This window comes from Polypterus senegalus, chromosome 13 (assembly GCF_016835505.1).
Source record: "Polypterus senegalus isolate Bchr_013 chromosome 13, ASM1683550v1, whole genome shotgun sequence".
In the NCBI taxonomy this organism is placed as follows: Eukaryota; Metazoa; Chordata; class Cladistia; order Polypteriformes; family Polypteridae; genus Polypterus; species Polypterus senegalus.
Genome location: NC_053166.1, coordinates 50,859,304 through 50,873,868, shown reverse-complemented (window position 1 = coordinate 50,873,868; position 14,565 = coordinate 50,859,304). Strand labels below are relative to the sequence as shown.

At 38.3% G+C, this 14,565-nt stretch overlaps 1 protein-coding gene across 2 annotated transcripts in view; it reads right to left on the bottom strand.

Annotated features, from left to right (window-relative positions):
* Positions 1-14,565, bottom strand: part of sh3pxd2b (SH3 and PX domains 2B) — a 148,199-nt gene that overhangs the window by 43,183 nt on the left and 90,451 nt on the right. For both annotated transcript variants that reach the window (XM_039776147.1, XM_039776149.1), the window contains exon 5: positions 12,938-13,029. In XM_039776147.1, coding sequence (XP_039632081.1) covers positions 12,938-13,029 — 92 coding nt within the window. The remainder of the gene's footprint in view (positions 1-12,937; positions 13,030-14,565) is intronic.

Sequence of the window (14,565 nt, the reverse complement as noted above, 5' to 3'; positions counted from 1 at the left end):
CTGGACAGCTAGCTCAACATTGCATCTTAGGAATTCTAAAAGATAACTGGGGTACCGAGAAATAAACCCATGTGGATATAGGAATGATGTCAATCACCAGGAACATGCTTTGAACATGTGTGCCACTACCTGAGGAAAATAATATTGAGGACAGTTTTAAAAGCCAAATCTAAAACTTACTGCCATAAAGTTACCTTACTCTTCTGACATAGTCTGGCTGCAGACCTCTAATGGCAGATCCCATTAAAGATTAAAAATGTGTTGTTCAATCAGTCCCAAGGCTATAACTGTGGTCTAGTGGATAAATGTATGTTTTGCATGTAAAGGCAGATATATACAGTCATATGAAAAAGTCTGGGAACCCCTCTCAGCCTGCATAATAATTTACTCTACTTGCAACAAAAAAGATAACAGTGGTATGTCTTTCATTTCCTAGGAACATCTGAGTACTGGGGTGTTTTCCGAATAAAGATTTTTAGTGAAGCAGTATGAAATTAAATCAAATGTGAAAAACTGGCTGTGCAAAAATTTGGGTCCCCTTGTAATTTTGCAGATTTGAATGCATGTAACTGCTCAATACTGATTACTTGCAACACCATATTGGTTGGATTAGCTCGTTAAGCTTTGATCTTCATGGACCGGCGTGTCCAATCATGAGAAAAGGTATTTAAGGTGGTCAGTTGCAAGTTGTGCTTCCCTTTGACTCTCCTCTGAAGAGTGACAGCATGGGATCCTCAAAGCAACTCTCAAAAGATCTGAAAACAAAGATTGTTCAGTATCATGGTTTAGGGGCAGGCTACATACAGCTATCTCAGAGGTGTAAACTGTCAGTTTCAACTGTAAGGAATGTAATCAGGAAATGGAAGGCCACAGGCACAGTTGCTGTTAAACCCAAGTCTAGCAGGCCAAAAAAAATACAGGAGCAGTGTATGTGCATGATTGTGAGAATGGTTAGACACAACCCACAGATCGCCTCCAAAGACCTGCAAGAACATCTTGCTGCAGATGGTGTATCTGTACATTGTTCTACAATTCAGCGCATTTTGCATAAAGAACATCTGTATGGCAGGGTGATGAGAAAGAAGCCCTTTCTGCACTCACGCCACAAACAGAGTCACTTGTTGTATGCAAATGCTCATTTAGACAAGCCAGATTCATTTTGGAATAAAGTGCTTTGGACTGATGAGACACAAATTGAGTTATTTGGTCATAACAAAAAGCGCTTTGCATGGCGAAGAACACCGCATTGCAAGAAAAACACCTGCTACCTACTGTCAAATTTGGTGGAGGTTCCATTATGCTGTGGGGCTGTCTGTCTAGTTCAGGCACTGGGGCCCTTATTAAAGTCGAGGGTCGGATTAATTCAACCCAGTATCAACAAATTCTTCAGGATAATGTTCAAGCATCAGTCACAAAGTCGAAGTTACGCAGTGGTTGGATATTACAAGACAATGACCCAAAACACAGTTCAAAATCTACAAAGCCATTCATGCAGAGGGAGAAGTACAATGTTCTGGAATGGCCGTCATAGTCCCCTGACTTGAATATCATCGAAAATCTGGGATGATTTGAAGCAGGCTGTCCATGCTCGGCAACCATCAAAGTTAACTGAACTGGAGAAATTTTGTATGGAAGAATGGTCAAAAATACCTCCATCTAGACACTCATCAAAGGCTATAGGAGGCGTCTAGAGGCTGTTATATTTGCTAAAGGAGGCTCAACTAAGTATTGATGTCATATCTTTGTTGGGGTGCCCAAATTTATGTACCTGTCTAATTTTGTTATGATGCATATTTTCTGTTAATCCAATAAACTTCATGTCACTGCTGAAATACTACTGTTTCCATAAGGCATGTCATATATTAAAAGGAAGCTGCTACTTTGAAAGCTCAGCCAATGTTAAACAAAAATCCAAAGAATTAAGAGGGGTTCTCACACTTTTTCATGTGGCTGTATGCGAAGCATAAACAAATACATAAAAAAGTGTAGCAGCAATCTCTAATGAAGCCTAATATCATAAGTTAATGGGTATACAGCTTCAATAAAAAAGGCAGTTTACTCTTTCTAAATTTACTGTAGAAGAAATCTCCTTAAAACTAGTTAAGTTTGGTAACTTAAAGTATTTGTGACACATGCTTAAAAAAAGACCGACAGATGCCTCCAAGAAACTTAATAACAAAAACCAACAGAGTTTGTCAGACTCTCCATTTGCAGATGCCTCTGAGGCAACACCAGCATAGGACCTTCACATCATCTCCCAAAATAATTACAGTATATTTTGAAATATGAGTACTTTAAGTGGAATCACAGACTGGTCTGCCACTGGAGGTCAGCAGCCAGACCCTTCTGTTTTCTTCTCTGAAAGTAAAGCAAATGAAACACATTCCCCAATGTAATGTTTCTTTAGGACTCCTATAAGGTAGGTAATGTAGTTCTAGTCTTTAGTTTTTTTACAGCTTTTCCATAGGTTGTAAAGGTTTACTTTAGATGCTTTGCAAAGGACTTGTACCCTGTCTCAGGCTGGTTACCACCACACACCCAGAGCAGCTGGAATAAACTCTTAAATCAATTTTTGTTTCTTAGCAATTTGCCGCCGGTTGGTCAGGACTGTTGTATGTGAATTGATCCACAGTTTCACTTCTACCAGTATTTGCAGTGTTACAAGCTGTGCCAATTTGGTTTACACAACAAGGGGGTTTCACTTGCCACCTGTTTTTTCTAACTGTGTTAACACTGGCCAAACGTGTGGGAGTGTGTGTGTGTGAACTTTTAATTGGAAGTCAGACACTGGCCAAAGCAGACTGGCAGCTTTGATCCTCACTGACCTGCCTCCCCAAACATTGTCCTAATTTTCGGCTTTCATCACAACCCCATTCTGAATTTCCAGTGACAATCTACAGCACTGGAAGCACTCAAGCATGAATTCTTCAGTATATAAACGTAAACCACTGCACCATTTACCAAAGAATGATATACTGTATAATCTGGATAACTGCATTCACATGAATCTTTCTGTAAGTCACAGGTTAGTTTTACTTATATTTTAACCTCAGAATCAACAGAGGACAGGAGATGAACTATTGACTGTATAAATAAACCTAGCAGGTCACATCACATGCAGACACCACTTGGCAAACAAAAAACTGCCTGCCTGAAAGATAACTACTTTTACTCATTTATCTCATCAGCTACAATTAATTTTTCAGTACACACTGATTCCATTACAGGATTACAAAAATGGTGTCCAGCTTCCCAAGCTTCTATTCATTTTCTTTATAGTGAAATAATTTTGAGAGTCACAGAGAGTCCAAGTGATACTACTGAACATACAGAAATTACACAATATAATAGTATTTCACCAAAATAATACATAAGTAAATATCCAACAAACATTTTAAGGTTACTGGTCACAGTTCAAATACTCTTCTGTGTAAATCATCCCCAACTCCATTCAGAATTGTTAAATTACAAGTGGTACATTTTGGCTTCAGTTCAACCAATTAATTAACAGGTTGACCTTTTTTTCACTTTTTTCAAAATGTATTGTTTATTACAGCTTCTTACTTCATTATGTACAATACTGTATGTCACTATACCACTTGTGAGGACTGCAGTGAGTTGTAGTTGTGTTTATGGTTCATAGTTCACATTCTGCTGTATCCAGCCTTTTTTGTACTGTGTGTTAAATCACTAATTCTTCAGTGGTATCTCTGCAGTGAACTAGCACCACTGCCCAGGGTTTGTTTCTGACTAAAGCTTTAACTCTCTATGATCCTAAATTGGATACATGGGTATAATAAATAAGGTATGAATGATTCCATTATTGGGTAATATGGAGATGGAGCCCTACTAGGTGCAAAACAAGAACCAATCATGGGTAGAATGATTGCCCATAGCAGGACATGCATGCACTCACAAACATTCAGACTCCCAAAGCTGCAGGTCAACCGGATAACTGACTTTATAAGCAGAAGGATGCTAGTTTAATCCCTGTCTTTTTATGTAGGGTGCTAAAAGCCTGCCTGCGCTCCAACTGTAACACGCACATGCAAATATTTGTACTACGGATCTGTAATTGTAAAGCAACTGGGCATGAGAATGCAGCTTTATAAATAGCAGTGTATGTTCTAAAATAATCTACATGCACCTAGAAATAAACTAGAATCCCCACAGAAAAGTCACATGGGCACAGGAAATATCTGCAGACTCCATAGAGACGGAGAACTTGGGAGTAGCACTAATTAATGTTCCAGCCAGTGTACAAACTTTCATGGTGTAGGACAAAAACCTTATGGACACAGGGAATGTGTGCAAAGTCTACATGCATGATGACTTAACCTGAAATTCAATGCCCTCAAGGGGGAATTACTCCATTTTAATAGAAAGATGAAGGCAAAAAAACATGAACCAGGTTTCCATCCAAGGAGTTTTTGCGAAAAAATGTTTAGCGCTTCAAATTTTTTTACCGATATAGCTGATGGAAATGCTCATTTTCGATAAAATGTTGTACATGTCGACATATTTTTCCGTTTAACTTTAGCGCATAAATTCCATATCGATACTTCAGATATCGCAAAAACTACATTAGAAACACTTTTTGTCGGAAAAAAGGCTTTAACGCAAATAAATGTGTCACATGATACATTTTCATCATGTGCAATCAAAACGAGAATGGTGGAGCGGTTCGCATGGTCTGATGAAGAGATTCGTTATTTCTCGTGATGAGCCAATGCAGTAGTGGATAGTCTGGGTCTCCTGCTACTAAAAGGGGTACCTGAACTCCCTCCACATCAGCTGTAGCCTGGGGGTGTCTCTCAGGATGTCTAAATAATACAAAAACCGCAAAGGTAATTTACTGTGCCAGTCAAAATATTTAATAAACCGTGTGATTCATTATCTAAATTTTTTTTTCTTATTATTAAATGGCAGATGTTTTAGCATATATGAGAAATTCTCTCATTAATATTAACTTTAGTTTTTTTGATTAAACGTCGTTATTTTGTATTAATTCAAATTTCAGTTTTAATTAAAAACCTTAAGGGAAGCAGGTTACAGTACTAATTCAGTTGTTATCGCACTGAGAAGGGATGTTGAAAGGTAGGCTCACCTGTACAGATCCGATGCTGCAAACACAGCTGCATCATGGGCACTTCCAGGAGTGCCAACGCAAATGTCTCGTATCATGCACCTGTCATCAACAAGGGCCTGGAGAACAATAGATGGCCACCCTTTGCGATTAATGTAATCGGTAGCCTTCCGTCGGGGGAAGAATAGGCACATGCGTGCCATCCAGCGCACCGTAAATCTGTGGCACAAGATGCACCAAGGAATTGCGGTATGCAATTTCATTGGCCTCCGCTACAGTCGGAAGTCTGATATAACGCCGCATTAATTTTTCTTTAATAGCGGTGCACACAGCATATACACATCGATGGACGGTAGTTTTACTAACCCCGAAAGTTTCTCCAACTACTCTATACTGGCGCAGGTTGCCAGCTTGTAAAGGCGATGGCAATCCGCTTTTGGTTGGAACCGTGGTCGGTGGCAACCTGTGATGGGCAACATCAGGACTGATGAATCCACACAACATCTCAAACGTCGGCCGTGTCATTCTAAAATGTTGCAGCCAGAGATTTTCTGTGAAGTGTCTCTCCACCACCTCCTCCCAGAAGGTCTTATTCCGTCGTCTCTCCCATACCCGTGGGTTTCATCACACTGGGGTACTTTCTTCGAGCTCTAGGGCTATCAGACAAGCAACTGCTTCATTCTGCTGTCGTCTTCGGATATTATGTACAATTCCAATTATTTGTGAAACTGAAATAACAGTAAGCTGGCAAATGTCAAAAAACTGTCTGAATAATCTCTCCATTTCTTTGTTTCTTTGTTTAGTGGAGGGGGTGTAACGTGGAAAACAAAAGGTAGATAATTTGCGACATACACAAAATTATGTATGGAAACAGCTCAAGGGCAGATTTTTTTTCGCGATACAACAAAACTTATACGACAGTTCGTTTTGGGGGGGATGACGTCATCACGCACACCATTTTATCGATAAAAAGCCAGTTGGATGGAAACAGGCTGGAGACAGCAAATTTCGCAATTTTTTTACGTATATTCTGTTTGTTGATAACAAAACGTCGCAAAAAACTGTATGGAAACTTGCCTATGGTAAACAGCGTAAGCATTCTAGGGAAACAGTATTTTCAGGTTTCAGGGTGGTAATGGCTGCTGTACTGAATTCTGCTAATGAGGTTAGGATAATACAAAAACATGAATTGGGCGCCCCCATGGGTGAAGGTGGCATTGGCAGGTGAATTATGGACTCCCTTTTCTCTAGTTTTGAAAGGCAGAGCAGTTTCCACTGTAACAATGGAGAACCCATCTTTTACATGTCTAATTTAATCCTGATTTTGTAGCACATTCAATGATACTATCTAAAACTGTACCTTGTCACTTCGGGGCCAATTACATTGACAATCTGACTTTTGTACCTGAATAGTTAAACACCGTCCCTTAAAGTCACTACACTGGTCTCCACCTGGGTTCTACAGGCTAAGGCCAACAAAGGCTACATAGGTCATTTACCCACCAAACACTTTTTGATGAACACCATTCTTTTAGACAAGGCCAACATGCATAAGCACAATACTACGAATACCACAGGCTTTAAGGGTAATTGAGGCCCCAGGTCATTCCACCATGCTAGTTTTACAATTTTAGAAAAAGTGAGCTTGGTCTTTCCAGTGCAGTGATTGAGATAGCAATAAGTAGAATTGTGACTGAGGATACTGCTTCACAGTAGCTGATGACCGACAGTGACCCTTTGTGTTTACCCATTCAATGAACGACAGAAATTATGTGTTGACCAGATGTGCTAAATGTAAAAATGAGTCGTCGTATTTGTTTTTCTTCAGGAGTCTTATTATTTGTATCAGCCACAATGTCATACAGCACCCAATAACCCAAGAGACATATGGCACACTATATTTTACTGCTTATTAAAGTTACAGGGGCAAGTCTAGACATTATATTACAAGATGAAATGAAGGTAAAATGTAATCCCATTAATACAGGCTAAGCAATGCCCTTCTCCCTTGTTACAATTCCAGTAATGGATGCTTCAAAATAAATAGTGCCTCCTTAGATATGGCGACCTCTGCCAGCATCAATCAGCTGGGAAGAGCTGCTAGAAGACAACATTAATGACAGCAGATGAGTGCTTCGCATGGTAATACAAAAGCTCACATGGATAACACGGAAGCACCTTCCCTCTGGGACCTCGCCAACACATCCAGAGGTTTGCTAATCCTGACCAAGAAATGGTTTCATGAAACACATTGCTGTATAATTTTAATGTTCAGGATGACATTGTGAGGCTACTATAGGATCTAAACCTGCAACCTCATCATGACTAAAAATTACTCTTTAGTCTGAACCTTTGCATGTAGACCAGGCCTAGCTAATTATGACCTTGGTCAGGTGAACAGACAGATAAACAAAACATGCCAGGCAGCAGATAACTTTTACATTTTTTGCTACCTAACAAACACCTCTCCAGCTTGCCCACCCTTGTGAACATCCTGTAACTACTTCTCTGGTTTCCCCTCTACTGCTTACAAACTACATTAGCTAGTCTGTGCCAGGTTGGCATCCCTTATAGGATCTTACCCCATTTTGGTTGGCAGAAAAGTCTTACAGGACAAAGTTGTTATAAATAGTGATGCAATTTACTTGCAAGATGTAATTTATTCACAGCAGTACATTTTTCTTCATTCCTCCTCTTATAGATATACAATTCACATCTTGGACAATCAGCTTGAAACCAAACATGGAGAGATCCATTGTCCCAGTGTTTTATCCTTCCTGATTGCAAATATGTAGCATGGTTAATTTATGAAGCTGCAAAACCTTTAAGCCAAAGGCTGTCTGTAGACAAGCTGGAATAACAGACAGTCTTTGTTGTTGATAAATGGTGGCGTCTTCTGTTGAAAAAACTAAAGACAAAAATGTTTTGTAAGGTCCACTGTGCTTCTGGAGAGAAAAAAATGTAACTTCCAGAAATTTGCAAATGGAACATGTTTGCTACTTTGCTGACTTATTGGGGTCTACAGCTCTATAACATGCCAAGTCCAAAACCTTGTTCAAAAGCTCAAGGGTGTAGGAAGGAGGGGATTTGGCAGCTGCCATCTGGAGTCTCTTTTAAATCTGCATCTCATAAGAAGCTCTTTCTGACATTCAATGCACAAGAACAGACCTCTGCTTGTTTATATTCTGACATGCAGCCCTGAATCAAAAGCCCTGGCTTACCACAGAAACAAGCTTCTCTTCTCCAGAGCCCAGCAACACAGTTAAGTAACTTATGGTAAAGATAAAATTCTATACTTATTTTTGTAATGCATGTTTATATTTTAAAATATTTTAGGTATAACTGTAATAATCTGTAACAGGCCAGATTGTAACAATCTGTAACAGAACAGATTGTGTGAAATATCCTAAAAAACATCCATTTTCTAACATGCTCATCAATTTCAGCATTGCAGGGAGCTAAAAACTATTCTGGCAACACTAGGCGTAGGGTAGAAGCTAACCCTGGTTGGAGCACCAGTCCATCACAAAACACACACAAAATCTGTCATACTCTGGGTAACTCATTTAGTCTATAGTCAAACTCAGCTCTTAAAAAGAATGAAAAAAGTAGTGGCAATTAAAAAAACTCAGAGACCTGGAGAAAATGTGCAGACTTCATAAACCAGCTGTATTTTTTACAGGTGTAACCCTGGAAAGTTAATTAACACATATACAGTAAACCGAACTAACAGCCTTGTGGTGAAATTCAAATGCTGCAGTCACATGGTATATCATGAAGGCATCATACAGTTTTTAAAAAATAGTTACATATTTGCCACCTACTACAGATATAACGACTAAATTTACTGCAACTGTAAATAGGGGTTGACTTCTGTCGAAATAGGCACCTTTGTCTCACAAAATTTGCGGTTTTCTTTAATTAAGTACTAGTGGGCTTTGGCTCCTGCTAGCTTCGCTTGCCAACCCCGTTCTCCCCTCAACAGTGCTACACGCCATTGTGAAGAGGGGGGCTGAACACACCCCAAGGAGATGCGGCCGCTCCTTCAAAACCTCTCTTAAACGGTGATACAATGGGAAACAAATACAGTTTTTTTTTAACCTCCTCTTTGCTCGATCAGCTGCTGGCTTGCTGCTGCTGCCATGCCGTATGATCTGCATTTCGTAGGGCAAGTCAAAAGTTTGAAAGCCTTTTGTCACACTGCCTTGTCTCCTCACCCAGACATTCTCAAACACTATTTGATCTCTTTTCGCTGTTATGTTATTTCACCACGTAATATTTTCCATTTCTTTGCACTAATGCGAACATTACTCTCATTTTTTTGAGACTTTCGAATTTTGCTGCTTCCATTATCTCTAACCTGCTCTGCATGTGTATCACGGGACTTGCTTCCAAAGTTTGTAAGTATGACCTGACTTGACCATCTCACGGGATGTTAAAGTGTCTCTCTTCAAAAGATCATGTCTTGTTGCAGGAAAAAATCTCGTTTCATCGGAAGATTTTCTTTTATAATAGAGAGACAAAGTTATTTGTAAGTTAAAGTATTTCAACTCTGTAGGAGCAATTGTAGTGAATTACTCTGTGCCAAGAAATCAAAATTTTGAAAGGACACTGAGATCAGCTTAAATTAAGACCGCGTCACATTAGACAACTTTTCCAATGATTTTCAGTTGTACCCTTCATTTACATAATCTTAGCCTGACGGCAGTTCGCGCCCATAAAGCCACTTGCTTAATGTGATATACCTAATGACTAAGACCAACTAGTCTGTGACTGACTGAGATCAAATCAAACAGGTTTGATTTTCTCTTCGGTCAGAGGAGTGGTCTCTTTACATTCAAGAGGTGAGAACAGTGAGTGCTTAGTGGCAAAACATTGCATAGAATGTTTGTGACAAGGAATAAGGAACACACTATTTGAAATTTACAAATAGAAGTGTTTCTGTCTGATGTCTAGTGTTTTATGTACTAAAACAGAATGGAAAAAAGAAAAAAAGGACCAGGACTGCAGCTGAACACACAGCAGCTATTAGCCCTTTACACAATGCCACCAGAGCATCAGCTCCATTAGGCTGTAGACCTCACTAACAGATGAGAAGCTTGTCTGTAAGATGACTTCTATTTTATATCGTAACAGAAAAGAAAAAAGAAATGGAAGAGATTGCTGCTGAACCTGCTGCAGCTGTTAACACTTCATACTTCGCCATCTCAGTCAGGCAGCACACTACCAGCTGTCAGAAAAAGGGGCAAGCATGACTGTGCTCAAGATCAGTGCTCAGTTGCTAAATGTCACATGGGCTGCGATTCAGTCATGTAATCTGACATACTACCTCTTGAATGATACTTGTACTATCAGGTTTTCTCATATTTTTCATTGTATGTAAGCAGTACCTTTAATAACTTTATCACATTTCAGCACTGTATAATTATATGGTGTGGTGGTCAATCTTTTCACCTTGGAGTCTCTAGAGGGTTATTTTGTCCAGCATCCATACCAGCTGAAGTTTTTGTTTTTTCCCTCCTCCCATACAATGTGACTACAGTATATATCATCAAATTTGATATGGACCTCTGACATTAAAGCCTTTTGAGACTTGCCAGCTATCTGATTTCAGCTATAATTCTTATATTAACCCGTTAGTAGTGTTTTGATTTCTACGTGTTATTTTTGTTTGTAATTGTAATGGTTATTTTTGCCCAGTCATATGAAAATGGTGCCTAGCCCAGTGCTCCCTCTCTCAAAAAGTTAAGAAACGGTGCCTTTATTTGGCTATGTTCCCAGTATATGACTTGGATCATTAGATTCCTCACTATACACATAAATGCAGCCAATCAGCGAAGATAACACAAGGATTTAAGATACTGGTGTGGGAAATGGGGATTTGGGACAAATGAAATGTGTTTAATACAGGCATTATTGTTGGTAGATAAATTTTGAGGAATACTGTACTCTTAAATATTTTAAACTGGCTTTTGATTTATTATTGACTAGCCACATTACCATCAAACACAGGTAATTGAATACATTTTAAAATATTTAATATATCTCACCCTACGTGTACCTTCAGCACCTTTTTCACAGTATTCTAGCATGTCTGAAACTCTCTTTCCTAACACCCCCTCTCTTGATCACATTCCTGTTAGGCCTGCTACTCAGACTCTGACATTTCAAGGTGCCTTGCTTATCTCCTGTCCTCTTTTTATACTTTCCATCTTTGAAGGAGACTCTCAGGGGCATGCCTTATACAACTATATTCCTCCTCATGTGTCTCACACTTGCACTCTCTCTTTTGATTGTAGCAACAAAGCCTAAATGACCAGTCAGATTACTCATTTGGACTGAACATACACAAACAGAACTTAGCATTTTATTTTATAGTAGACTGTCAGGTTGGGTTACACTCGTACTAGGAGGTGGTGGTAAATGGAAATAAAAAAGGCATTGATTATAACCAATGGCTGTTATGTCCATTTCATCAAATCTGATGGACCCGGAACCATTACACACTTACACATTTAACCTTACATAGAGCATCTTGTCATCAATGTTAGTGAGTATTGCTTTACAGAAGAACAATTACAAAAAATAAAACCTCTGTGCTTCTCCAATGAGAGTGCAGTATTTGTAACATATATGAGAGGGGATCCAAAAATCCCTGGAATTGGTCAATAGCATGGGAATAGGCAGAAGTTCTCAAGTATGCACCTAGGTTTTGTATACCTAAAGTCTTTATAAACAGTCTGCCAAGTGGCATTGTGCTAAGTTGACCAAGATGTGTGTTTCTGATGTTTATTCTACAATTGCACAGGTAACTTCAGCAATATTTTTCTACAAGCCAAAAAAAGCATGTCAGATCATTTCAAAAATCAAGGCAACGATGATTGTGTTTTTTTTTAAACTAACTGACTAATGAACAGACTATTAATCAGAAATACTACACTAAACTGCTGAGCTGTCTGGGGGAAAGCATCAAGAAAAAACATGTCTGAAATAGCAGCACACACAAAACGGCATTCTGCACCATGACAGCACAACTGCTCACACATCATGTTATCGATCAAAGAGTTTTTGACCAAAAACAATGTGGCTGTTGCCTTACATGTCTCAATTTCACCAGATCTCACTCCCTGTGACATTTTTGTTCCTAAAATTTAAATTGAGACTGAAGGGCAGATGATTTGCTACCATGTTAGAAAGCCAAGTAAAAACTGCTGGAAGCACTAGAGACAGTAACAAAAGACAAGTACAGGAATTGTTTCCAGAAATGGAGTACTGGGACAATTATATTACATCTCAAGGGGTATATTTCATAGCGACTACAGAGGAATTGCTGTAAGTTGTATAATAAATAAAGTGTTTGGTTTTTTTAAAAAAAAAAAACAATTCTGTAAATTTGTGGGTCCCCACTCATTCAACATGGACAACACTGATTGTATCCTTTTGGATAGTGCATAATGGAAGAAGTATGCCAATTTTAAATAGAATTTCTGCTTCTCAAGCCACATAGAGAAGTAGAAATGCATGTGACTAGTGATTTCAAGAGCAAAAGTGAACACAAACTATTCATCAATGCACAAGGAAAACAAATTTCAGGAGTGTACTCTGAATGTCTTTGGGAGGTAAAGCATTTGGTTACAATCCTACTAAGAGTTACTGCATTCATCCTTGGGCAAATAAAAGCAGTGTTACCCCTATAAATACTAAATCACTAAAGTAACATTCAATATGGTCTTGAGCATGCAATATTGAAAATTTCCACACAATGGCAGATACTTATATTATTACCCTAAATTGTAAAAATTGCCATCTAGTATCATCTCAAAACTCTTCAGTTTACTGAAGTGTACTTACTCTTTTGGTGGGTTGAGGTCTTCAGGTCTAGTCTCAAAAAAACGAAGTACTTCTTCACACTGGGAGATATATGCTGGTAATTGAATAAGAGCCTGCAATAAATTAAAAAATATAGCAAATTCTAAATATAAATTTGATAGTAATTTAGTGGCCATAGACACAGATTTTTTTTAAACTGCATGGAAAAGATGGTTGTGTCATTTTGAGTACAGTAATACATAGGTTAATAAATACTCTGAGAATGAAGCTCCTTTATAACAAAGGACAATGTCATAAATGCTATATGACAAATGAGCAATTTCAAGGACCAGTCTACTAAAGTGCTGGCAATAAACAACTTCCTTACACAGAATTGAAGTTTTCTGTCGTTGATATTGTGTGCGTCATAGAACGGGAATTTCTTATACTTGAGCATTTAGTTATTTTATGTGAGCTATAGTTATAAAAAAGTTTTAGAAAATAATAAATATAATTTGCCCAGTATATCTTAAAACATAAAGCAACATTCTTTTGAAACTAAGATGCAGATTATAAAGAGGGTAGAAATGGAACAAAAGTAATGCCATGTAGCAGAATCATTAGGGTTACACCTGGCGATGAAAGGAGCAGATGGTGAGTGTGGCAGACAAAGTTCAAAGATGCTTCTTTGCTGTGGAAGTCCGAATGTCCAGTAAGTCTCCTTAGGGATTGTGGCTTGGCTCTTCTCACAGTGGGGCAGAATGAATTAGATTGTGTTGTCTCTGTGTGTGAATGTCTTTAGTAGTAAATAATGCTGATGAACTTGCGTGGAGCCAAGTAGAAGAAGCTGCTAATAGTCAAACACAGCAGCAGCATTGGAGGGGCAGACAAGGTAAAAGAATGGCTGACATCATCAAACCCCGTAACTCCTGCCCAACACCCTCCACACGCCACCAGTCGTTACAATATGTATCCATATTCCTGCTCTGTTAAATCTAACTCCGAAAATGCAGTATCTCATAACAAATACAAGACCTGAAACACATAAAACTCATCTGTTTATGAAGGCTTTTAACTTAACCTGACATTAATGTCTGCTCTTTCAGTCTTCTTCTATATCCAGATGTTCAGTATAATTTGTGTGTGTGTGTTATATCATAAATGATGTTATTTGCTACACTTTCTTTTAGTATTGAATTTACTCTGGCTTATTGTCTTTTATTCTGTTTATTGCCTTTGTATATCCTGTATCCATCTGATTCCATTCAGGAACCATCTGTATCCAATGTTACATATACCTGTTGTTTCTTTATGAGACTCTGTGAAGTGCCTTGAGCATGGGAAATGTGCTATATAAATAAAATGTATTATTATTTATTTTGTTAGCTAAGATATTATTGTGTATCCAAACAAATATTGCATGGTAATGCACTGATTTCAAATTTGATGTTGATCGACCCATCCATAAAAAAGTGCAAACTGCGAGCAAATGTAGCCAGCTAATCTGCAGCTTAATAAATTACGAATACTGGCATTTTATTTAAAAATTGTGTTGAGGAATATATTTCCAAATATATTACAATACATTTACTTTTTTTTTCTGAAGTATAATTCTGTTTTCTCAAATTAAAGTAATTTTTCTTCTTTTAACCATACAGTTCTTATACAAG